Source organism: Anser brachyrhynchus (assembly GCF_964034855.1).
Source record: "Anser brachyrhynchus genome assembly, chromosome: 12".
Taxonomy (NCBI): Eukaryota; Metazoa; Chordata; class Aves; order Anseriformes; family Anatidae; genus Anser; species Anser brachyrhynchus.
The window spans coordinates 17,025,832-17,053,763 of NC_137707.1; the positions used below are offsets into that span (position 1 = coordinate 17,025,832).

General features: G+C 36.3%; 1 protein-coding gene across 3 annotated transcripts in view; it reads left to right on the top strand.

The window, feature by feature from the left end:
• Window positions 1–27,932, top strand: part of LOC308176755 (uncharacterized protein) — a 121,737-nt gene that overhangs the window by 83,788 nt on the left and 10,017 nt on the right. For 2 of the 3 annotated variants that reach the window (XM_080552904.1, XM_080552902.1), the window contains 3 exons: window positions 16,154–16,339; window positions 18,051–18,117; window positions 18,248–19,190. In XM_080552904.1, coding sequence (XP_080409030.1) covers window positions 16,154–16,339; window positions 18,051–18,117; window positions 18,248–18,349 — 355 coding nt within the window. In that variant the 3' untranslated portion in view covers window positions 18,350–19,190. Of the gene's footprint in view, window positions 1–16,153; window positions 16,340–18,050; window positions 18,118–18,247; window positions 19,191–27,932 lie in introns of those variants that run through there. The other variant, XM_080552903.1, reaches the window with a different exon arrangement.

The window sequence follows — 27,932 nt, forward strand, 5'->3', positions numbered from 1 at the left end:
TTTAAAAACAGCCTATTGAGAAACCTAGGACTGCTACTGCTTATGTCATGAGCTATACTTTCTCTTCCTACCTGTCCCAAGCTTTTTTTGGTGATGTTTCTTTTAGAGGGGGAGCAATATTTCTCTGTGTATATGTAGAATATTAAAATGGAATAAAACCTCCTCTATTCAAAAGAGAAATAATTAAAATCACAGATTGCAAGCTATTGCTAAGACTAGAGGCAGATGTCAGGGATTGACTACGCTTTTACAATGCACTTTCATGTTTGAAGGAGTGCGCTATTTCATTTTCTAGCTATAGGACATCTCTCTCCAGGGCCAAAGTCAGAATTGCTGTTCACCTCCCAGTAAGTGCCTCTAGAATGAACCTAGAGAAGGTTTTGGATTAAGTGCTCAATCCAAAGTAAAACAAAACTGTAGGGGTTTTCTTCACGTAAAAACACATGATTTCTGTACAAGGAGAAGGGCCAAGTCCTTCCTGGAATTTTGGACAGGAGGAAATGCCCAAGTTATGAACAAACCCTTTCAAACTGTGGATGCCCATCTAGCTCTGGATTACAGATCTGCTCCGGTGTTACCCCCCCCCCCCCCCCAGCCTGGCGAAAGGCAGGGAGCACAGGGTTGCTTCCGGTTTCCTTTTGCAAAAAAAGAGTAGACAAAGAACATACTGGGTTACAGATATGCCCCATGATTTGGAAATAATTCAGGTATTCAAAAAATGCATAAGTTACTATAGCTCTTATCCTCTTAGAATTATTATGGTTACTGTAGCTGAGAATGCTGCAGTTATGCTTACTGTAATGGGAATATGTGTTTTTTTCAAGAAGTAATAAACTATTTTACTTGCTTAAAACTTTTTTTTTTTTCTAATAAGAAATTATCATTGAGGGTGGTGAGGCACTGGACTGGGTTTCCCAGAGAAGCTGTGGTTGTCCCATCCCCAAACAGGTTCAAGGGATGGATGGAGCTTTGGGCAGCCTGATTTAGTGGGAGGTGTCCTGCCCATGGCAGGGGCCTGGAACTAGGTGATCTTTAAGGTCTCTCCCAGCCCAAACTATTCTATGAATGAACATTTTGTTTCCAGCCATGAAAGGCCACTGTTGCATCACCAGCACAGCACTACTACTTTGCCCACCATGTTGATCAAGGGACCCTAACTTTCTCCAATAAGCATGTGAAAAATAAAAACCTGCAGGAGAACCTTTTATCTCCTTTCTTTTTGTTTGGTATATTGCAGAGGATCAAGGCTTTTTTTTGAATAGGGTTGTTTGTTGGTATGCCATATGAGGGAATTTGTTTCATCAAACATTCCTAAAAAATCTGAAAATGAAAAATCAATACTACTCAGAGGGCTGAGAAAATTGTTTAAAGCAATACCCATTCGGGATATTCACTTAGGGTGAGAATGTTTCAGAGAATGTGGACCCAAAACAGCTCAAGGGCAAAAATCAGCATGGTGTTGTAGAAATAACTTTAGTGCATGTGCGCCTTACTGACCACTATCAAAACATGAAAAAATTGAACTACTAAACCTGACTATGCTCCTGGTCTCATGTCTTGAAGCTTCTGGAACACTTGCCATTTAATTAATTAATTTATTTATTAGTTTCCTGAAAGGCTAGACCTTGCTTCAGATACTTAAATTACAAAGAGCTAAAGATCACAAGCTCTTGGAGGTTCAAGGCAGAGCCAGGAATGGGATCAGGGTTTACTTCTGTGTGTGGTGGTGTGGTTTGGTTTGGTTTTGATCTTATTAGTGTTTAAAAATGCTTCCTTCCTAATTCCCTGTTATACGTCAAGAGGAGAGCCTGAAAGATGGGGGAGAAGCCAAAGGCTGCACTTAAGACACGTGTGACAAGAGTCTGCAATGAACATTTTTTTTCTGTTAGATGGTTGTTGCACACGAGTATTGGGCCTGCCATTGCATTAGCCTACTGCAGTTTCACTTGTGTTCATCTGTAAAAATCAAAGCATACATAGGAGGTGGTGCTTATGTAATTAATGCATTTGTCCCTAAGTTTAAAAAAACAAGCATGTATTTTATATCCTTCTGTACTGGCCATCTCTTCAAGTGTATATAGCGTCATAATGATTCTATGAGTGTGCTGAAGTACAGTACATAAAACTTATTTTGTACTAAACATAGAAGCTGAAGAATTACACATATTTGGGATACAGTAGCACATTTCTCTATGGTTCTGAAGGCTTATGTTTGATAATTTGATAAGCATGTGAAACCTAATAAAGTCTAATTAACATTGTGTAATAAAATGTACAGTAAATACTGTTTGTATATCTCACTGACAAACAGGACATTTTATGTCGTGATGTGTGAACAGTTAGCTACATGCATGCTAAATGTTGCTTTTAATTAAACAATAAAGACTGTAACAACCTTTATTGTATTGTTGTAAATTTTGATGTGGTACAACAATTTTATTCCTTAAGAATTAATTGCCTAGGAGTGTGTTTAAGTAATATTGATTATGCTGGTGCCTCATGTTGATCTGTGATACTTAACCCAGCATTTAAAATATCTTTTTTCCATTATACATTTGTGATGCAAGAATAAAAGCAAAGTACAAAACAAATAGGCACTTGAATTCTAATAGCAATAAGCAATAAATGTCAGGCATCTGGAAATTATGGTTGCAATTTCATCAGAGTACACTTTGTTCTTCTATTATGCCTGCATGAATTTTGCTACAGGCAAAATCTATTACAGATAACAGTTAAGAACCTTTCTAATCTACACAGATAGTCATGGAAAAATGCTAGAAAACTAAATGTTAGAAAATGTAATATTGCCAAGTAACACTGACACTCAGAAAATAACGTGACCATGTTTAGAGCTGCAGAGAATTTTTTAGATCATTTTGAAATAGAAATTTCTGAGGTATTTGGTCCTGTTGAAGGGCATATAACTAATCATATGCAGTATATAGTTTTGTGTTTGTGTACTGTGTATAGATAGATATTTATCTCTATACTACGGGCTGGTTATTTTGCTTGTTTAATGATTGCTACCTGAAATAGCAATTACCAAGTCAGATTACACATTAGAAGCCAGTACTTTTCCATTGCTGATGCTTGTATTTGAGTAGTGGCTGTTTCTGCTCCAGGTCTTCTCTATTGCCTATGAAAATGTTATATACTTTTATCGTATATTATGATGGTTTACAACTGTTTAACTGTCTTTGTGAAGACTTATGATGTGTTGATCAATTAATTCTGTCAAGTTCTAAAAATAGATTATCTTACATAGCATTTCATGCTGAAATACCATGTTCTAGACAGCCTAAATTCATCCTGGGTCTCTCTCAACTCAAGATATTCCATGATTCTGTGACATAGCTTCTGTCCTGAGTCTAACGGTCTTTAGGGCAAGTCTTATCAAAATGTTTAGTAAAAATAGGGGTGGAAGAGTTTTAAGGAATATGTTTGGAACAAGAATTGTTTTCACCTTTTAAAGCATGACTCAATGTCAATGAAATTGGAGAAATCTGCATCTCTAAAATTTTAGTCCTATTCATTTTATTTAGAGGGAAGAAAGCTTCAAAATAGGAGGTGTAAAATCACCGTTTCACTAGTAAAGTAAAAAACTTATTTCAAAATGAAAATTGAGATGTTTCTTTCACTGGTGTTATAGCATGTAGCATCTGAATACTTTATTTATTCATTTCCTTCTAGAAACCAAAATAAATCAAAATGAATTGATCAATATAAAATAGTTTATGACCGGAATCTGGTTCTGCTTTTGCATGTTTCAGGGATGGGAAAATCTTTGTAGCATTTTTTCCATATTTTTTGAGAAGAGTATTGTTCTCTTCTGCTGTGAGAATGTTTTCTAGTTCTCTTTATCAATAACTAGAATGTATTCTCTCTCTTTTTTTTTTTTTTTTTTTTTACATCTTTGTCTTTAACTGATATGTCTGAAGCCACTAAAGTGTGCTTTTTATATTTAGAAATTTTTTCTTTGAACAGGGACACAGAATTTGGCTTTGGGAAGGGGAAACAGCTGCAAGTGACATGATTGACTGGGGATAAATTGAAGTTCTCTTGTTGATTCCAGCAATGACCTGTAGATTTATTGAGTCATGAAGAAGAAGAATCTGTCCTAGTTGTCCATGTAACTTGACTAAAGCTGAGAATTTCTTCTCCCTTGAGTGGCTGGACTACGTATAGAAGCTAATGTACTTCTGTTCAGAGTGACACTAGTTTTCATTGAGATTTACATATAAACAGAGAACCATGTTCAGTCTTTGAAATCTATGGATTGTAGGTCTATAAATCCAGGAATTAAGCTGGCTATGGTAGAGTAAGATTCTTCTTGGTTTCTTTAGTATTTCTTTGCACCACTCTTGCTGATGGACACTTCGATACCATGATACACCTGATGAAGATGTCAGCTGCGCTTACAAAGATTTCAACAGCTCATGTCTGTCCTCCCAAATGGTGTGAGCTAAACGGAAACTAAACAATCCTGAAGGTGAAAATGCACCTTTATATAAAATGTAATCTCTTACAATACCTGTGATGTCTTCTCATGAGTGTTCTTGTTCTGAAATGTATGATCAATCCGACTGAAGATATAGAAAAACACTTTCATATTTAATATTAGATGAACAAAGCATGCTAATGCCTTTGATGCCACTAGGGTTGCAAACCCCAGGGCTAGAATTTGTCATGATTGTGTGTATCTATGAATTTTTAAAGAAAAGAGGATGGATTCTGACTTACATGTGTAAGGCGGTTTCATATTTCTTTTTTTTTTTTTTTTTTGTTTTGAGATCACAATCAGACCTTAGTCTTTGGCAGTATTTTAAAAAGAAGATAGTATATACATTATTAGGAACAAACAGAACCCTTTTTAAAGGCATGTGCTGTATTAAGCACTAAGTTAATATTCAGTTTGCAGCTGGTTATACATAGTAACTTTTATATTCAGATCAAATACTTATTTGAATAGAATTTATTCAGAATGGCATGCAAAGATCATCTCTCTGTATACTTAGTGGAATGTCATCTTGAATGAAAATGGTTTATCTGAATAAATTTGCTCATAATTTTGCTGATTATGGGCAGAAGTCTTGTATTTTCATGTAAATTTGGGGTACTGTAAGCCTTCTATCTCTGTTGAAGTTTTATATTTGGATTATTTAAAAATGCTAGATACTATAGTAAAATTCCCGCTCTACTCTGCGTTGGTGCGGCCTCACCTCGAGTACTGTGTGCAGTTCTGAGCACCACAGTATAAAAAGGACATGAAACTGCTGGAGAGTGTCCAGAGGAGGGCGATGAAGATGGTGAGGGGCCTAGAGGGGAAGACATATGAGGAGCGGCTGAGGGCACTGGGCCTGTTCAGCCTGGAAAAGAGGAGGCTGAGGGGGGACCACATCGCAGTCTACAACTTGCTCACAAGGGGGAGTGGAGGGGCAAGTGACCTATTCTCCATTATCACCAGTGATAGGACCTGCGGGAACGGTGTTAAGCTGAGGCAGAGGAAGTTTAGGCTGGACATCAGGAAGAGGTTCTTCACTGAGAGGGTGGTTGCACACTGGAACAGGCTCCCCAGTGAAGTAGTCAGTGCACCAAGCCTGTCTGAATTTAAGAAGAGACTGGACTGTGCACTTAGTCACATGGTCTAAACTTTTGGGTGGACCTGTGCGGTGCCAGGAGTTGGACTTGATGATCCTCATGGGTCCCTTCCAACTCAGGATATTCTATGATTCTATGAATCTATGAAAATGTACAAAACACTTAAGACAACATTTTTCATCAGACTGAGATTTTTCTCTCAATTCTCTGGTATGTGTCAAGAGCATTTTAAGTATTAGTAGTTTATTTATTTAAAAAAAAAATAAAACCTTTAGTTCTAATAGTGTTCAGCATAGCCTTAGTTCAGTATTGCAAAATTTCCTACGGATCTATTCTTTGTATCATTATGACTTACTTGCCCTGTTCTGAACCCAGTGACCCTTATTAGTGTCCTGCAGTTTCCTTTAGATACTCATAATTCCTTGATGTTTCCTCAGGTTTGCTCTTTAGCTGTGCTTGAGCAGGTTGCAGATATTCATTCCTCTTCTCCCACAAAATTCCTTCCAGCCCAGGGTACATTTCTTGCATTTTGTGCAGTGCAAGAATTATCCAAGAACCCACAATGTTCTCCTTGTGGTTTACTCACTGTTTTTCTTTCTTTCTCTGATATATTCTGAGGCTCAGGTGAATATATGCCCACACTATTTGCAGTCACTGAGACAATTTTTTTGTTGCTTCATGCCATACTGCTTTGGGTTTCCATTGATTCAGCCTTCTCCATCGCAAATATAAGTGTCACCTTCCTGAAGGTACTCTTCAAACCTGTTTCTTTAAAGTCCTTTGCTAAAATCTGTTTTCCCCTATCTGCCTGTGTCCCGATTCTTCCATTTTGCCAAAAAATATCAAACTTTTGTCTGCTTCTCCCATGTTGTTATTTCACACCATCCATTCTTATCCTCCCTAAAATGAATCATGAGACTACAGCTACGTACTACTTAAGACCTCACCTGCCAAGTTGTTTGTGAGGAATTAACATTCTCATGTTGGCACCCTGTTATGTTAAAGGATGGATGAAATGGAAGTTGTGTCCGTCTGGATTACCTCTACCTTTCAGTCCTTCTGGCTTTCAGTCCTTTGGACATTGGTTCTTTTCTATGGTCCCAGAGAAAATCCTCAGAGAACTGAGCCTGGCATCAGGACTGACTTGGTGAGGACTTCCCCTGGAACGCTCTGGATGTGAGAGGGTATTTGTAGCAAAGGCCTCATACTTTCTTATTGCTGATGTAAATTTCACATGTTGTATAAAGAAAATCAAAGCACTTATATGTCCTAACTTGTCTAAAATTGCCATTGTGCTAAGCTACTTCTGGCTCTCAGATTTTTGCCCCACAAGATCTTGGACTTAAGTTCTAGTACTAGTTTTGGAGGGGAACTGACAAGAAGTAGTGTGAAACTTACGGCTTGCGGCATGCAAACAAAAAGTATTGGGGGGGGGGGAGGGGCACAAAAATGTACTTTATTTTGTATCTTAAAAAAAGCAATATCTTTTGTCCTCTTTGGAAAACCCTTCATAAATGTTTTGATATTTCGAGGTTATTTAGATGAAACTTTCTGGCTAGGGGTTTAAAGTCTGGACTTAAACATTTTAATTTTCTTTGTTAAATAAATCTTACCTGCAAAATGTGTCTGTTCTATGAAAAAAATCTGAAAATATAACATGAGCTGTGGATGTTTATGATTACCTTAAAACACTGATTTGAGCATAAGCATAAGTCCTTGGTTTTTATAGGGTACAGACCGTCTGGGATATGTGCTGTCTGGTATATTCACCTATGTCTTATATTGACTACATCAAGAGAAGTGCTGTAATCTAATGTGGTCTTGACATGAGTTGAAAATCTCACAGCCTGTATGATACAAGTGAGAAAGACCAGATGCAAGAAACATGTAGAGTGGGAATTCTATGAGTGCAGACATAACACGGGGCAACATAGACCCCGCTCCATTTTGAAACTTGCAGTGCTCATACAGTTGTGTTCTGGGCTTCCTAATGAAAAAGCACTATGCAAGACTAAGGAAATGTTATAAATCATTATTTAAGAAAGCTCTGCCACTCTGACAGCATAGATATCAAGCAAGAGCAGACTGTCCTCCATTCAAATCACTATGTAATGCAAACTTATTAACGAAGAGAAGTATCCTGTTTCTAGATCAGTTTTTATGCATCCTTTCTGATCAGACTTTTATTCCTGGTCATTTTGGAGGGGAAAAAAATCATGGACTAACTGGGACTAACATGGAGTGTCAACACATTGATTTTTTTCATTTGCAGCCATGGGAGGGAAAAAAAAGACGACTAAGATTCAGTATTCATTTACTACCTGATCTATCCTTTTTACTTAAGTTTTATGTGTAGCAACAAGAATTTGGTGTGTTTAGAAAGGTTTGCAATCTGTCCATGTACCACATGTAGAAAAACATCATTTTAGGTGGGGAATGTGCCAATGAAATATTTTCTCTTTTTTTGCTATGGATTCCTGGTTCTCTGCAGTGGAAGCTGTGACCTACTTAACACAAAAGAGATTGCTTAATGGCTACTGATTGGTTGTCAGAGTTTTCTTTAAATATACATATCCATCATCAGCTGCTTTGTAATGATAAATATCTCCTGTTTTTCCCCATTTGTCTGTTTAATATCACAAAGTGATGTATCATACTATAAAATGTGAAGTGTTTGAGATAAGTTTGCTTTATCCTGATATTGAGTAGCTGACATAAAAGTATGTGACATACAAGGCATCAAATAATTAGGTATTAACAAATTTGTTATGTAATTGAGTTACAGAAAACATGTCTTTAACATAGTCTTCTGTAGTTCTAGGAACAGCTGCTAAAAATGCCAGTGCACAAGAAGTGCTGCACAGAGATTCTGTGCAATAGTGTTCAGAGACATAACATGACCAAGGCAGTGCACAGATAACATGTCTGAGGGATAACTGATGTCTTGCTTTCATTGTGTCATCTTTATTCCTCTCCTGGTTATGTGCTTTGTTCATCAAATCTAATTGCAGAGCTTTGCATTAGTAGAAGAGGGAGCTATTTCTAATACACTTAAACTCTGAATAAATATAATCTGAAAATTTTATATTTTTGTCCACCAAATCATTATGAAACAGATGGTTATTTATGTGTGATATCCAGTCTTGTTATTATAAACTGCACATTTACAACTGGAGTTAGAAACATTGATCTGATACTTTTAAAAATGACTTTACAGAATTAATGTATTTTGGTTATGCACTGTTAAAGGAAACGTGGGGGGAAAAAAGAACCAAAATATGAAGCAATTATATGCAAAATAAATCCTTTAAAGCTGTTATTTATTTTTTCAAAAGAGGTCATTTTTGGAATCCAAAAAGAGTAAAAGTAGTCTGCTTTGGTTGAATAGAGCCAGGAGCAAAGCAAGGTCAACATAAGATATCTTGAAAGTATGATGTTAGCTAGCTGCTGTCCATGAATACTGAATAGATCATCTGCAAGTTTAGAATTAGGGTTCATTTTAAAGAAGTATCTAGCCCTTGAATAGATTTCCAAGAGTCCTTCTAAACTAATAAAAGGTGGTGTTTGTTTAAAACCCTTCTGGCCTTCTTTAGCAGCCTCACTACAGTGACAAAGTCTGGACACATGCTCCTCCCAGCTCTGTCTGACTTGGGCTCTCATCACAATCTATCGGTCTTTATACACCACACTCAAAAATTTGCAGTTAGGATATTTGTGCTATCCTGTGAATGCACTAATTGCCTCCCCAGACTGCAGACTTGTGGACAGAGGCAAAAAAAAATAGTTTTCTTGTGCTGACTGGGTTCTTGCATGGCCATCTAATCACTTGTATTTTCCCTGAATCATGCAGATGTGTTTGCTGGGGAAGAGATGGAAACAATACGGATTGTTTTACCCCTGTTACAAATAGACTCCTCTACACCCACACAAGCTGAGCCCAACTGGCTAATCATTTCTGTCTACATTTCACTTCATGGAATGTTTGCATTTTTAGTATGAATTAATTCCCAAATTCATTGCACTGAAAAGTCCTCTGTTTGAAAGGCAGCAAATGCCAATTATGAAGATATGCCTCCCTAGCCAATTAAAATGTGCAGGTGCAATAACTTTGCTATCAACAGCTTTGGTGTTTATCTAGGAAGTTTTATATCAAGAAATATTTTAAAATGGTATTGAGAAATGAGCCCATTAGAAAAATGTTCTGACTACTTGGTGCTGAAAAGGTAAATTAGGAATACTGGATGCAGTATTGACTGTGTCTGGGTTAGTATCAAGTAACCCTCACTATTCCAGAGTCACTCTGGATGAGGAGCAGAAAAAGGGAAAAGGAGGAAAACAATATATATGTACAGTTAGTTAAAGAGGTTAAGAAGACTCAGATTACAAAAGAGAACTGTCCTCGCAGATAACTAGATTTGTGTAGTTATTGCACGGGGACGATTCTGCTTTAGTGGCCTGGCTATCCTTTTCAGTCGTTCTTTACCCCGAAGCCAGTGGGAATACAATGAAGCACTACGATGACAGTGACAATAAAGCAGGTAGTTTTATTTAGAAAATGGAACATAATAAACCATGCAAAGTATCTGGAGTGAAATATGTAGTGCTGCCTGCGTTCTGATAAACCTTTTCCTATGAACACACAGGGACTGCCTCTTTTAAAAGTGAGGTGACACCCAGAGTCCAGAGGGCTCCAGGAATCTGTATGGGTGAAGTTGACAGTATGTGTCATTAGTGATAATAACTGTTTAGGGTTATGTATCAGGTTGCTGCAGTGGTGCTACACAGCACTTGACAAATAACTGCGGCACAGTTTTGTCTGTTTCCAGCAGGAACTATGGTGAGAGCTTTGGCATCTCTTCTATTTACCTTGCTCATTTCTTTTCATTCTTCGGGATTCAGGAAAATCTTTAGAGGCTTGTCTTACAGGTGCAGTTTCTCCAGAGTAAACCATGTTTCATCCTTGCACTAAATTGTGAGATAAGATACGGTATCCTAAATGAAGGTCTTACATTACTCTTCAAACCCTGGGAAACCTAAAAACATAATCTTTTGAAAGTAGTTTCATGTGTGAATGCGTTTTGCCAAAACTCCTGTTTACTCATTCCTACAGAAACAAACAAACAAACAAACAAAATAATCAAGTGTGCTGGGAATAGTTTGTTGAGGTAAGAGGTCTAAAGGACTTCTTTCTCTTCTTCCTGGCAATGGTCTTGCAGATTCCTCTGAGACTATGGTCTGGTTCTGTGTTTTACCACAGATTGTGCTTTCCCTGACTCTGTGATCTCACTCTTAAAAGTTTTCACTCTGAAATTTTGGCTTATGCAACATCCAGCTGGAGTCATGCCCTACTTTTTGACAGTGGTATGACTGTTTCTCGTGGGCCAGATGTATTTATTTTCATCTTTCTACTGTTCCTCCCAACAGTAACTTCATAGTCAGATGGATCACTGGCATCTTGCTATTGTCACCAGCAACCTTCATATTTCTAAAAAAAAAAAAAAAAAAAAAAAAAAAAAGCAGGTCACAAGGAAGAAACTAATCCACATTCCCTTTTCCTGATGTACTTACCTGTGCAGATCTAGTATTTACATGACATAACTCTGTCCTGAATGACCTTGGGAGTTATGTATGCCAGTATCTTATGAGGTGTAGATCCATGTGGGTGTTTACTGGTAACCTCAGGCAAGCCACACTGGGACCTGGCTAGCAGAATGCACCTACATGTGTGGTCACAGCATCTTAAAAACCCATACAAAAACTAAAAACACGCATGTAAGTTGACTTTAAGAAGTTATCATGTAGCTGCTTAGCTACTGAAAAAGAGAAACAAGAATTAGGTTGTCGTCTTTTTTTCTATGCACATTAACTTGGTCAGGTTAAGCTTATAACTTTGGGCAACCCTTTGTTCTGGGTGCAGGGGGAAGATGTTTGGTCTAATAAAACTTTACTGCCCACTTCTGACTTGCTAGTTGGCCTATACAGCTGCACAAGACAACTGCTCCACATGATGGTGTGGGACTTCTTCACTGGGATGGAAAAGGTGACTTAACTTGCCCTTGTTAGTGTAATTTACACACTAACATTTGCTTGGGATACACCAGGAACACAAACTAGCCCTCTTCCTTATTGCATAAAGGTGTCTATAAAACCGAAGCTGAAAGGCAGCTCTCAAAATGTTCTTCCAGGGGAGGGAAGGGGGGAATATTGCAATCAATGCAATATGTAAATGACATATAAGGGAGGGGAAAACTGCGCAGCCCATTGTGTTAAATTCATACCTTTACCTCAGTTGGCACTTAGTGAATATTGGAATAACTGCAGCATCATAGCTAATAATTTAATGTTACCAATTGTAGTGGTATTTGTAGTATCTCCAGTTGCTTTCGCTGAACTATTACTAAAAAAATCAGTCGACAGCAAAGTGATTGGTTAATGGCAGACGTGGAGAATAATTGACAGCCCAGCCAAAACATCTGGGGATGAAATACATTTTTGTCAAAGAGCTAAAACCCTTGTGTTGAGAAAATGCATTTTTTCACTCTGATCCACTCTGTCAACAAAATACTTTTCATCAGAAACATCAAAGCCATTCCATCTGCAAATTTCATTTTTGAATCCCTTAATCTATTCTGTTGACAAAAATTTCTGTCAACTGCCTCAAACCATTGTATTAACAAATTTCACTTTGTCAATCATGATTTATTCTTTTGGCAAATGCATTCTATAATACTCTGCTTCATTCTGTAGAGAGAATACATAAGTCAGTCTTCATCTTAATTTTTTAGGAAGTGAAAGTTGAAAGTAAAAGTAGTGTCACAGCTGCTAATCTACTGAATCTATCCACTGGCTTTTTTTTTTTTTTTTTAATATATCCAGTTGAATTAAACTTACTGCTGAATAATGCAAAAGTTGAAGCAAGGAAATAAAATCACATTTTTCACTTAGTATTTACTTCTTGATATCTGTCTATTAATCATAGCTTTCAGGGTCACAGCACAAAGCTGATCACTGATGAGCTTTAACTGGTTTATAGGTGTTGGTGTACTGGGGCTTATTGTAACTGCTTATAATGAACTACTGAAACTGAACAAAATATTGCATCTACCTGTAATGTATTCCATGCTGATTTGTAATTAATCTATATAGTATAAAATTAATTACTAGCAAATTCATTCCTTAAAGAATGTGGCTGCTTAAAAGCAGAATCACATGACAATAGGAAAAGGATAAGGAAGAGCTTTGAGTTTACAGTGTCAATAATCTACATACATATGTTATTGGTTTTATAACTGCTGCTTCTTGTACAAATGGAAAAATAAAAAGAGTCACTATAGTTTATGATTCAAGTATAAGACAAGATAATGAATGGTCAGTGAATTATATACTCTGAATCTTTGGTTTATTTTGGATATACCTTTGCCTTTTCTGATTTTGATCATACTGATGTATTTCTTTTTCAGACATTCCTTTCATTTCCACATCAGATGTAATAAAAATATCATAGATTATAAGCAAAGTTATAGACAGCCTAACTACTATTTTTTTTTTATGTGGTGTATAATTCCATATGGTGAACTAGATTGAAATATAACATTGTACTATTAGTATCTTGTTGAATGTCTCTGCATGTGGTGCCAGGGAAACCCTCCAGAAATTTCAGTGGCATTTCCTTCCAATAGAATAGGAATAACCAGGTGTCATAGCAGTCCTGTAAGTTCTTGCTGTAATGGTTAATTTTTCTGAGTTACAAGAAGAATTAAGCAGTAACCTTGAGTCAGTGGCAGTGTACCATAACAGGCTTGAGTTTTAGTTTCAGCGTAGCCTCTCCTGGCTTGAAGAGAACAGTATGCTATTTCCTCACACCTGGCCAATTCCTTTCATCCAAAAAATCTGGATTGTGCCCCTGTGTTACTTGGTGTGCTAATATATGCCAAGAATTGGTTAGCACTTGGCATGTGCCTGAAAAATATGTGCACTGTGAATATGTGACTAAGGATATATATATATATATATTTATATATAAAATTTTTACCAGCGATAGTTAGAGCAGTGGAAATTCAAACTGTAAGAGAAAGAAATCACTGCAAGAAATGCCAGAATAGTACCAGCCATTTCTGCTTGTCTTCTCCTTTTATATGTAGGGAGAAATGCTATAGCTCTGATTTCTCCAGCAGGTTGGGCTTGAAAAATCAGGCCCACCTAAAGAAGGGACAACCACAGAACTACAAAATTATGAACAGGAAATTACTACAAAAGTTAAAATAGAATGGAGATCACAGAATAAAAGAATGGTTTGGGTTGGAAGGGACCTTAAGGATCACACCCTGCCATGGACAGGGATACCTCCCTCCGGACCAGGTTACTCAAAGCCCCATCCAACCTGTCTTTGAACACTTTCAGGGATGGGGCATCCACTGTTTCCCTGGGCAATAGTCTAGATAACCTAGGCTGGGATAAGCTATTACACTTGCATCCAGGTGTTACTTGAACAACAGTGCCTGTAAAGTGTTTTGTTACTGGTGGCCACAATGCCTCTACCTGTGCTTTTTGAGTTTTTCCATGTAAGTCCATGGAGATACTATTATTTAGCTGTGGATTTTAGTAAGGCACAGATTCTCTTCTCTGCCAGCCCAACATTCAAAAAACATGAACTGATTTCAAGCTGCCTTTTGGACAAATATTAGGGAATTTCTGGCGTCCTGCAATATTTCAGGGGTCCTGCAGCAAAGTTTTCTAGAATGGTTCGTGAATGATGGATGCAGACTGGTACTGTCCATGATATCTGAAGCAGACTTCTTGTGATAAGATCAATCACTGCAGGATGCATATGCTAGCTGACCAGCTCAAAATCTAATATGCCCTGAAAATAGGCATTACATTGATATCTATCATTTAATTTGCACAAATGTAATTTTAAAAAAGCTTAAAAATGGATCAGTCTCCATGTTCTTTGAAATCAAATATTACTATAGGGGGACTTTTTCTAGTCTCAACTCTGCCTGTTTTTTTTTCGTCATGAGTAGCTTGTCTTCAGTATTATTTCTGCTGACTCAGATATTCTTTACAATCATGCATTTTCAGAGGGACTTTAAGTCTTGTTGTAATGTTTTTGTTGTTGCTTTTTCTTCTCTTGCTGTGCTTTCTTCATTCTGGGTCTTCTTTTCATAGCTTTAATTTCACACTTTAATGTCAATTTCATCTCTGAAGCTTTTGCCCTTTATCTTCAGAGAGCCTACAGTGCAGTATAAAGCTTTGTATAAAGGCTGCAGTATGCAATTGAGTTGACAGGTTATCATTTCTTAGCATCTTCCATTAGAAAGTTAGGAATTTTACATGGAATTCTATTGAAAATAATGTATAATTGATGAAAATTTGTTTCTTCATCCACTGTCATGCCAAATACTGAGAATAATGAATTGTATGTGGTATCCCAAATCCCTAGAATAATATGGAATAGCCAGTCAAAGGAGTATTTAGCTCAACATTATTTCTACCACTTTAAAAAAGATGTTCCTAAATTCTACAAGAATAAGATTTGATAAGGTTGACTTCCAAAAATGTTTGTACTTCTTGGAAACAATAGTTAAAAATGAGAAAGCAATAAAAAGGTAAAATATGTATGTATCATCATAGCGTGAATTTAGGTCCATTATAGGTAATTTTTTTATCCTTTTTTTTTCATATCGATATTGCTGAAGTTAATTCTTTTTTCAGTCCTCAGTACTTTTTTGAGAATCGTGTAGTAGACTCCATCATATTGTTCTACCATGCCAGTACTGCCCTTTGAATGGGAACGGCACTCCCACAAACAGTTTTCCAAATCTTCTGAGAATTTGTATGTTGCCTTCTGTCTCGGCCACTACTTCTGAGCCAGTTCTGATCATTTGTACATTTGCTTCTTTCACAACTTTTGTGCTGATCTGGTCATTAAGCTATTGTACTCCTTGTGACCTATTTTTACTTTAAAGCATGTTGTAAGGTACCAACTGAGAGATGGGGACCAGAGATTATTGACATTTTTCTAATCTACTTGTTAATTGTGAGCTATGAGGCCACAGCTGTCTGTTGCCATCCTCCTGCCCCATTTCTGTCCCCCTTATTTTAGAACCTTGCTTCTTTCAGCCTTAATACCTTGAAAGTGTAGGTAAACATGTATGTCACTGTTCTCACTATAAATGGACATCAGTTCTGCCACAACAATGGCATCCATCATTGTTTTGTTTAATAGTCAGTACATCTTTGTAGAAAAGAGAATTATTTCTATCTGTCTAATGGGTCAGAGAAACCCAGTAAAGCAGGGTTATAAAAAATATTATTATTTGAATAATAATGTAAAAATAAGGGAATATTTCTCTTATATAGCCACTTATGTGTGTAGGCCTGATTAAAATAGAAAGTGGTTCTGCTTTAGACTTTGATCCTTAGGGCAACTATATATCTGATAATATAGCTTTAAGACAAATATATTTTTGAGCAATGTATAAACAATACATGTATCCTTGACTTGTTTAGCACTAAAGGATTTTTTTTCTCTTCTTTTTGTTCTTTAACTTAGAAAACCTGTATTGATCACAGCTGCACTAATAACAGAGGAAGTCATTCAGAAAAACAAGTGGCCAACAGGGGGAAGTTGTGGTTCCCTAAACAGAAGACTTCATTCTGGAAAAACAGCCTTTACTCCAAGGAATGCAGTCATCTTACCTCATTGGAGTTGTTATAGAAAACTCATCCTCATCACCAGGTTTGTGTGCATATAGGGAAGGGAAGCAGGAGCAATTAGGGCTGTTCAGCTCACTGTATAGACACTAGCCCAACTTTAAGCATGCATGTAACCTCAGAAGTCAAGGGAACTACAGAGCAATGTTTACTTTTTCTATGCTGCAGGGCCAAGTTAATAAAGAGGAACAAAAAGAATAAATCTGTTCTATGGATTTTTCCAGTGGTTGTTCAGTGGAGACTAGATATACTGGGAGCCGATTACAATTTAATGTGTTACTACAAAGAAAGGACAATGTTGTGTAGAAAAGATTTTTTCATAGAAAGTAAAAGAGCACAGTCTGACATTTTACTGCTTTGTCCAAAGGTCAACAATATTTTACTGTTTTGCTTAACAGAGGCAAATGATTTCTTGCACTGATGTCAAATAAGTGGCAAATATGAAGAGGGTGCAGGAGAGAGGCTATGCTGTGGCAAACCTTACTACTTTACCGAGGTCCGAGCCTCTCACTGAGGCTGGTGGAATTCACTCAGTGCTCCTATGTGTCTTGAAGGTAGAATGTGCTCCAGGAGTGTTTTCCCGTGATTCCTTTCCTGTCACTTTGGAGACATAATTTGAAGATAATTTTTATTACTGGTTTCTCCCATTCTCATGCTTTTAAACCAATAACATTGCTGGATGGAACTGGTATTCCTCCATTTCAGTTTACTTAGGTAGGAAGAATGAAATAAATACTGCAGCTTCTTAATGATATAGAAGCGTGCACTGTAGAAAAGATTTGGTGCAGAGCTGAAAATATCTGAGAAAAGAGCCGTGCATTCTCTGATGCAGCTGTATCAGCTGGGGTGCAATTATAAAATCTTACTCTTTGCCAAAAGACGCATTTTCAGCGGAACACAAATTTTGATCATGGCATAGAGGGACACAAAGGAGAGGATTAGGCACTGGAGACCTGAATTCTATTTCCAGCTTTTCTGTTTTCCTTGGGAAAGTACCTGCTCTGACTTTGTTTCCTTATCTGTAGAATAGAGATACTTGTTCTTCCTTGTGAAGCACTGGAATATCTACAGATTAAAAAGGGCTGTGTACCTGGATAATACATTGTTACAGAAATCACTAATCATACAACTTAAATCATAATGCAGTTTTTATTATATTTATTTTCTTTTATATTTCTTTTGGTTTCTTTATATGTACTTCTTTTACCAAAAAAATAAAAATAAAAAATAAAAAAGGAAAGAAACAGAACTGTAGACAGGGTGAACTTCAATGTTATAGAACATATAGAAACATGTCACTTTCCTTTGTTCTGATTCAGTTTGGTCACCTTACAGTTGCAGAAGAAGGGCCTGAATCTTTTTTTCTTACTGTACTTTGTAAATGATGTTTTTTTCTGAGGCTCTTTGCTTTTTGCTACAGCACTAACAGTAGGATAAAGGAGTATTAGAATATGTTTGTAACATTTCTGTCCTGTGGATGTCCGATTTCACATAAGCATTCAGAAATCTTCTGAGAGCATAACTCTATCTACAACAATTCTAGTGATTCCCTTAAATCTATCTGCTGTTTAGCTAGATAGAAAATACAGCATGCAATACCTGTGAATACGTGCATCATTTTGTCCTTCGTGCTATAGTGGCAGTGTCAAGTGCTGATGAAATCATAGTTGATAATAGTTGATGATATAGGATGAGTGGGTGGTGAGTTAAAGCATTTTTAAATCCATCTGTTCCAGAATTCTCTCAAGGGGACCTGACTCCTGTCTTATCACTTATGTAAAATCAAGATCTTTTCTACTGAAGGTGAGTCAGTTATGCTGTGTAGAAGAGGTGAAGGTAAGAAAAAATGATTGGTTATTCTACTCTTGTTTGATCGTGGCACATTATGTTGTGGGAGACAGTGGAGTTATAATTGTTTCTGATCTGGTTTTAGATGGATATTTGTCAACCAATTAAAAACAAATACTTGATGTTCTGTACTAACTTAAGAAATTGTATAATCCTTCCTGAAACATCTACTTCTCTTCCTCCTTGATAATATCACCTTCTAATGTGAGTAAAAGCAGTATTTACTTCCATTCTTTAGTTCTGTTGATTTGTTTGTCAACAATCCAGCAATATGTTGCATTTTCTACATATGTATACCCTAATAGATGTGTCTCTAACCAAGCTGAATGTAACTAGTTGACATAAGTAATTTTTTCTTCATTATAGCAAATACTAAACTCTGAAATCAGGTAGCTATGCATGGAGTGCTGCCAGACTTTCATTACTGGATACATTGTTTTCTCATCTTTTATGCACATTTGTATAGTCTATTTGGTTGAGTTGTGGAGTTGAACTGAGGAACTTGGTCTGTTTCCTTTCATTGTGATGAAGGGATGAAACAACATTAGTGGAAATGAGCTGAATATTTGAAAATCATTCTATATCTGTCTGTATTAACTAATCTGTCTTAGTTTGCATTGCCCCATTACCTTTTGCAGTGTAACTTTTATTCTTGTTTTGGTGTTTGAATTCTATCTATTTGTATTTGATCAACAGCAGGTTACAATGTGGCTTTCTGCTTGTTGTAATGGTCTGTACTCTGTCTCCCCAAATACACAGCACATGGACACACATACTCATAAGTAGAAAACATCATCATTCATCCTTCTCCTTAGCATGCATATAGTTTAATTATACCCAGTTAGTCAGAGATGGCATTCTGGGGATTCTCAGTTGGGTTTGGGATGAAAACTGATGTCTGTACCATTGGAGCCAATTGAATAAGTAAGGGCAGTATTAGGACTTAAACTGTCTCAAATTGTATCTTTCTGACCAAAAGAGCAGGATCTGCTGGTTGATATCGATGTGAAATGTGGTGTAAACTGATTTAGTTAAACAACACTTATGTCTCTACATTTGTTATATTGGGCACTCTACTAGCGAGGTTAGCAACTTGCTGTCTGTTTTCCAGGCAATCATGGAGGATTCATACAAAAAAAAATAAAAATGAATGAATATAACTGAGGAAATAATGTTTTGCATTCTACAAGTCAGAAATACTGTGTTTCCTGTTACTTTATTTGCACAGTTATGAAACCTGTATACCTTTATTTCTCAACATTGTTAATATCTAGCACTCCAGAACTATTAAGACTGTTTTCCTGTGAATGAATAATGGTTTAGTAAGACCTCTCCTTCGTCTACAGTGGTCTTCACATCTAAAGGAAGGAACAGTTTCTTTTGAAATCACAACTGAATCAAAATTTGTTTTTATAGTGCAAGAACTATGAAAGGCATAAATTCCATTCTCTGCCTTGCTAATACTACCAGCCTCTCCCAGATTGCTTAAGACATAGAATGAGTAACAGGCATTTTGGGGACCACAAAGTTATATTAGTCACTGCATCATAACAACTTCTTTATTGTGTGCAGATTTTTTTGATACACTGAGTATCTTTTGCCTTGGTCTTTATGCATGTTTCCAAATTCTGCTGCTTTTCTTCCTCTCTCCTCAGCTATCTGTTTTTTATGCTTGCTTTCTATTGCACATGTTTAGAGCAGATTTGAGCATTTCAGTGAGGCTGACTGTTTCACTTCTGTGAACTTATTTCTGTTCTATTATATCAGTGTCCTGGTTTTGCTGAGGAAAGCAGCATGGCAGGTCCAGCGGCTGCCAGTGACAGAGACCATGCCAGACCAAACCAAGAACATCTGTTTTTATTTGTCCTAGGTTTGAAATGGGTTTGGTGTTAATATTTGTTGTCTTTCCCAATATTTTTTCTTTCCTAACCAAGAAAATCTTTACTAGATAATACATATATGAGGCTTGAGTGCAACACCTCTCTGTAGACAATCAGATTTTCCTGAATCTGTAGAAAGGATTACATTGAGTTGGGCCAAGCTCACTACTGAAATAGGTGATTGCAGTTTTTTTTCAGCAGATGTAATACTCTACCTAAACTAAACTAAGGAGGTGACCAGATCTAAACTAACTTGGACAAAGCAGTACCTTCCCTTTATTCCTCTCATCTATTTGGTGGTTGTGAAATTCTGTGTTTCTGCAACATCTGTCAACAAGTAAATGTGCTGGAATTCCAGTGTGATTTAGACCTTTGTGCTGTATGTACTCAAAGCAAAATAGAAAGGTACCTCAAACTTTACAGATTCTTCTGGCTTTCAGCATGAAGTTTATGCGCTCCTTTTATATATTTAAACAGATGCTGATGACCTTTCTACTGGTGTATTCATGTTGGTTTAAATGAATCCATAATTAAGTGTCTGATTTTACTATTCAGTGTCTTAAATTCCTTTCACAAATGCTTCTATAAAATACATATTGACTTCCAACAAATACTGACCTTCCTGTGCTTGATTCATCAACCATTTAAAAGTGTCTTCTAAAGTTGGGCAGGGAACATGTCCATTGACATAGGGACATAATGTGTAGACAGCTGAAGTCAACGATAGTCTTTCCATTGAGTTTGAGAAGAACTAGATCAGGATCCCAAGAATCTGGGGGAGTGAGGATATCCCACAGAAGGGAATCAAGAAGTGATGAGATAATAGTGGCATTGCTAAACAGCAATTTTTATTTTAATTATTATTAATTTTTTTTTTTTTTTAGCTTATGCCACCTCTAACCTGTTATTAGCAAAGAGAATGAGGCACTTTTGTATTGAGTAGGGATGCTCATAAATGAGTTCCATTGAGGTTCCAGTGTAGCTGGAGAAGTTGCACGTGGGCATGCTTTAAAAATAACAGACTTCAAATGCTTTCTTAAAATAAACAGAAACAAGCAAACAACCCTCTCACACACATACGCCTTTTTCCCCTCTCACAACAGATTTTGTAAGCCCATTCTCTCCTAGGGGTTAGGTGGCTGTCCGCTTATACTTTTACTTTTAAAGTTAAAGCTAAACAAAATCTTTTTGGTAGTTTACATTTAGATATGTATGCAATTAAGAAGTTTGCTAGCAATACAAGACAACAGAATAAAGCAAACTTGCATCATAAATGGAGCACGCTACTGTAAGTGGATATTACCATATATGATTATAGTTGTACATATAGCAATAATGAAATAATAAATATATTTAATAGTAGGATTTCAGAAAAATCTGCCGTAGGTCAATGAAGCAAAAATGCCCCCACACTCATTCATTTTTGTGGGTTAGAGATGAGGAAAAGTAAACACTTCTAAAAATCCCTGTGTCTATCTAAAGGATGCATACATCTGATTGGTGTCTTCTGCAGGAAGTAGAACTTAGGCTTTTCATGATAATTAGGTGCTCCAATATTCTAGAAAGATTTATTCACTTCTGAATTCCATCATGCTCTCAGGTTGTCAATATTCCCTTGCAATGATGTATAAAAATGTGTACAAAGTATACTTTCTTTAACCAGACACGTAGTTACCTCGTAATTTAATTACATGAGACTCTACTGGGAATTAATCTATTTCAGACTCTTCTGATTTTTAGGATTTTCTAAATGGTATTTTAACTCTAAGAAGCTACATAAAAGTGCTGTTTTCCATGTGTGTTTTTTTTTTTAATTTATTTTAATTATGTGAAAGTAGCAGAACTTCACGTAAAATATTTTAATCCGCTTTATGATCATTGTCCTCTTGCAATTGTATGTACAGGCAATACACGGATGAAACTGTAAATGATTATCAGCTTTTAATGCATCTGTTAAGATATGTCAAAAATACAATTTTCTTATCTCTGATTTCACTTTGAGCAGACTAGATATTGAAGTTTCATTCCTATGAACTTTTCCTGCTTCGGCTAACTGAAGAACAGTAAATCCTTTTCAGAAGTGTTAATTGTATGTCATCACTTTCCGTTTATACGTTTGATCCTAGCATCTCAGATACAATCCAAAATAAACATTTATGAGACTGGATGGAAGTACAGTTCACCATAAATCTGGCAAAACTAATCCTCCCACTTTCTTCAAGATCCATCATGATTTATTTTTGTTCCATGGTTCATTCCAATTTCATATGGATCTTGAAATATGTATAGCTCTTCACACTCTCTGTTCCTTAGAGGATTCTTGTTGAAGATGTTCATAAAATAAGCATAGTATAAGACCCATTAATGTAAATGGAAACAGACTTACTCAGTTCATTAGTTGCAGTAGGCCCTGGATCAAGGCAACAAATCTGATTCTGTGGTTAGGCACCACATAATGGTGGTCAGTGGGATGTTCAGAGTATACAGCAACATAAAACAATACAGCTGTGTGTGCATAGAGTAACATCCTCCAGTTCACTTTTTGTACTTCCAAAGAAGTCACACTGTTTCCAAGAAACACAATACACTTGACTGTATTTGTACGAAATGACACACAGATCTAGTCCTCCTCCTTCTTTACACTTTATCATGCTTTCCTAAGAATGCAGTGGCAATAAAAGTACCTCTTAAAATTTACCTCCATATCTACTTATAGCTATAGCTTCCTATATGGCTCCCTGGTCATGGAAGGAGATGGGAATTCTCTACCCATTTAGGATCCAAAGGAAACAGAGCAGATACATATGCAAAATATTCCTGTCTGGCCAATTACTTTATTACTTGTTATTCTTTAGTAAAACATGAGTTCACACTTCCCACCCTCTGCTCCCTGCATTTTGAAAGGCCTGATTCAAGTTCATAAAGTGTATTTTTAAGCTGCCATATTTTAAAATCATTTAGTTGTCTATTTCAGTAAAGCACTGCATTTCCATTGAATTTGATTTGTGAGATCACTTCTTCCTGACTGTTGCTAGGACAACAAAAGCAGTTTTTGTACTCCAGTACATCGAAGCTAGTACACACTGTATCCATTAGCCTTCAGAAATACTGCTAAAATAATCAATATCAAATGTACTGAATATGTTAGGTTTTGAAATTACAGTTACAGTGAAAAACAATTTTATTCTCTGTGTACTTTAGGATCTGTATGGCTCAGTATTGATTTTTATTTCAACTATCACGTTCTGGTATCTAGCTTGGCCATTATATTGGTATTCCCTCTGGAAATCTAGCATTTTTGTATAAGAGTCATGCTAAATGAAAATGACTAATGACTAAGGAGAATGGTTACTTTTTCTTATCTGATTTTAGAAATTTGAGGGATTTTGGTGAAGGCTTTCTTCTGCATCTATTTAAACCTCCTCTGAGTTGTCTGTGCTTTGGATGAAATCATTCTAGTACTGCAAAAATGTCTAGAAGTGAATCTGAAAAGGTCCAAGAGCTTTCAATGATGTGCCTTGCAAGCACAGATTTTGCTGGTCTCACTGGGAGTTTGAGGTCACCCGGCATCCAGCTGGATAGAAGAAAATCAGAGGGTTTCATCTGTGAGCTTGAACTAGTTTAGGTACAGCAAGTAATTAAGAAAGTTCTTTAAAACATACTGGCAGTATCTATACCCTGTTGCTTCAAAAACTCTTTAAATTCGGGTGCTGTTTATGCTGCAGACAGCCCAGCAGTAATATTGTTTTTGTAGGGTTGTTGTATTACAACCATAATGTTGTCATGGTTGAGCTAACAACAACTAGACTGAAAAGCAGGTGGTAGTTTTATGTCCCTTAATTGTATCTCATTTTTAGAATTTAAAAGAATTTGACAGTCACATAGCAGAGAATTCTAATCCATGTGAAAACTATGTAAATATATACCATTGTTACTTTGGATGATAAATAAACATGCTACTTTTGCATAGTTTAGGCACAGAATTCTACTGTACCATAGACAAGGTTATTATCCTACCGCTCTCATGCTCAGATATAATATAGAGATTATTGGCCCTGATGCAGCGAAAACTTTAAACACATGCTTAACACTATACCATATGCTTAGCACTGAGAGGAATGTGCAAAAAGTATAAAATCAAGTATCTCCTCGTTGCTAGAGGCCCAACCAACTCCAAGAGAGTTTCCAGCCCCAAAGTTTTCCATTTGAATGACAGATCATTATCGATTCATCTATGAAAAGATACATAGTTAGAGGAATCAAAGTACGGTCAAATTTTTCATTGTAGATACTTAAATTCACGTGCTTCTCAGCATCAATAAATTGAATAGCATGTTACAGTACTTTTTTGAAAGCCTTCCACATATTAGATGAACACTTAATGATGATATGTTAATTTTTGACTTGTGTATTATTTGATAATGCCACAATATACAATTGTAGATGTCAAAACATATTTACTAAATGATTTGTGAGGGGAAGGGTAGTTTTTGTAGAAAGAGATTTCTTACTGTACAGACGATTCTCTCATTTCAGTCTCAGTGTGGGTATCCTAATCGGATAGCTATTTCTACTGAGGATTGCCTGGGGAAGGTTCATTCCTGTTAGCTGATACTCAGAAAGTTCACCTAAGGAAATATTTCCATTGATTTTCTTTAGCCTGGTTGCATAATTAGTTCTATTGCCCTTTATTTATTTATTTATTTATTTATTTATTTATTTATTTATTTATTTATTTATTTATTTATTAATTATTTTTTTGAACCAGAAGGCAAGTAACCAAGAAGTTCTACAAGTTGGGTTTTCTGTCAGGTGCTGAAAAATGCTGATTACCCAAAAGTTTCACTAAACACACTGGGAATTGTGTGTATCAGGATCAAGCCATGAAATTATTATGCAAAGCAGTTCAATTGAAAGTGTTGGCTTAGCTTCTCAAAGAAACCTAAATGCTATTAAAATTCAGGGGGACCTGGGCATCTATCTGCTTTTCATTCGGTTGAAAATCTCAGCCAATATTCTCTAAATAAATTAGAATTTTACTTGTTTCTGACCAAAATAATAATTTTTCCATTTCTTGGTGGTTATATAATAGTAATTTCTCTGCTTTTATGTCCTAGTGGGCCCAGGCCAACAATAGATTCTTTGATGCAGCTGTCTTGAATTGCATTTTCTATGTTTTTGGCAGTGGTTTCGGCTCTTTGCAGGAACAGTGTAGAGAACCTATTTTAACTTTTTATTCATGTGATCTACAGTATTTTTGCAGAGAAGAAACATCTTTTTGTTTCCAGATATTTCGGCTTTTGTTTTGCTCCTTAATTTCCTAGTAAGCCTGAAGCAGGCAAGGAAACATAATTTCTTCCAATTGTTTTGCTGGTGTTCTATCATCACCTACCAGAAGAGGTACTTAGAACATTCTGTTCTCTTGTTTAATTAAAAACAAACAGAGAAAAAAGTCCCCAGCCTCTCAGTTTCATAGAGGCACATAATGACTCATAAGAAACCTTGTGGAAAACAACTAGGTAGCTTTCATATCCAATGGGATTTTATGTTTCTGGAGGCTTCAGGTCTTGAGTGTGTGTGTGTGAAAAGGGTTTAAAAATAGACTCCTATGTTTGCTTCACCATTGAGGAAACTTAGATATTTTTCATGATGCATTTGCACGGGTTGAAATAAAGACTCTGTATGAGTAAATGAAATTTTGTATTACAGTGCTGGTTAATTTAAATATAAATCTAAACATGTATTGTTCTGTCTTTTGTGTTGAATGGAATTTATTCCCCTACACTTCTGTGATTTACTGTTATTGTGATTCTTATTGAACCTTTTGAGCTATTCTCTTGAGTTCTGAAACCAGGTGAAATTCATGAACCCTTTTTCTTTGCATAGTTACTATTTTGCTACGTTTTACTTGTACAGTCAGTTCACTGTTTTCTCTGTTGTTCTGGTAAAAGAAAGACATGTAAGTATCTTCTCAGTATAAAAGCCAGATTGACACAAGGGAGAAGAAATTAGATTCTGCCATTAATATATTTTTCACATATTCTCCCTGTTTTCCATCTTACTTGCTCTAATGCATTTTGTTTGTTACCTCATTTCAGTTTATTTTTCTCGCTTTCTGTTTTTTTTTTTTTTGTTTGTTTTGTTTTGTTTTTCACGAAACATGAATCTATGGTTTGAGCAGGTTTGAAATTGCACATCTATAGTGCATTGTATGGGAATGCAGGAACACTGCAAAACACAGGAATTGTTTGTACAGCTTCTAAATACATAAACCACTGACAGTGGTTTCTGGTGACAGCAAGAGAAACTCAGACACAAACAGTGGTCCTCGTTCATTTCATTCCTGTGGTCTCAATGGTGTGATGAAGTGAAACAGTTCCAAATACTTTGGGAGCTATGAGATCAGGCATTAAAAATGCAGTATTGTCCTAAATTAAACTTCTGTGCTGTTTTTAAAGACACTACAGAAGAGCTGGGTGTAATGTTTGATTCTGCATTGTATTGGATGCAGAGAGTTAAGTCTTCAACTGGCATAAAAAAAGCTTGCTCTTGAGCTTTTTGACCAGTCTCAGGAAAGGAATAAAAAATCAAAGATTATTATTAACATTCCTATTATGAAGGAGATGGTGTAAAACAGTATGGCTATTATACTGCATTATAGCATATTGGAAACTGCCTTATCTAGCCCCGTAAAGATCTAATTATAAATCTTTATAAAAATTAAGATCTAATCTAAAATTATGGATCTTGAGAAAGAAAGGATGGCTTTCTGGCTAAGTATAACATTATTTAGCATTACATATATGAGCTGGGTTTTGTTTGTGTGTGTGTTTGTTTATTCCCCAAAGGGTTTGGCCAGGTCTTTAAGGCTTGGGTTAAAAAAAAAATGGAAAAAGAAAAAAAAGGCCAGGAACTGGAATACGGAATCTGCTTATTTCCTGGGAGTTTGATAATGTCTTTTTATGTTTGAATTAGGAATTTTCACAGCTACTAAAGAGGGTTATAAGAAGACTGAGGTGAGACAGGAACCCCAATGTTTTCAGTTCCCATCATGTTCTCTGTGTATGTGTGAGTGGTGGAGGACACCAGCTTCCTGCACTTACTTTCAGTTGCCAGATAACTGGTCAGGTTGTAAAGTTTGCAGTCAGGAATCTTGGCTTTATTCATAACTGTGTCTTTCTGTGGAGGCTTTATCAAACTATTTTCTGCTTCTTTTTGACCATATGTAAAATGGAGACGAGTATTCTGAAATTTACTAGTGACATTCTTTATGATATCTAACTCTTATTAGGCCCAGTATCTGTTTGAACTCTTGAATTCAGTTCCATCCTCCTAGTTTGAGTTGATATGAGTTCTTTACCAACAGGATATCTGAGAATTAGCTTATTTCTGGTCAGCCATTTACATGCTAAGACTTTGGTCCTAAGATCACAATCAGTCTACTATCCCCAATAACAATAAAATTAAACTGCAACAGTTTGTGAAGAGTTAAGCAACCACAACACCATGAGGCTTATAATTCAGCCAGAAAGGCTGAGACAAAGGAAAAAAACAACAACAATAACAACAACAACAAAAAAAGCCCTCTTGATAACACATTATAACTATAGGACTTACTGTGCTTTTGTGGAGATCTATGGCCTTGAAAGCCTGAGTTACAAAATGGCTGAAATGTAAGGAAAGGTATGTGCTTAGTAACTGTACACTCTAAAATATTTACAATAGTCCATGGTAGCTATACCTTGATTTTTAGAGTCAAAACATCTCTTCTTGCTCTGCATTATGGAGCATAAAAAGATTTGTAACAATGACTTGTGTTATTTGGGCATTTCTTAAGAAATCATTTGAGCTGGTCTTCCATTGATAGAGTCAAATCTGGCATGAAATTAA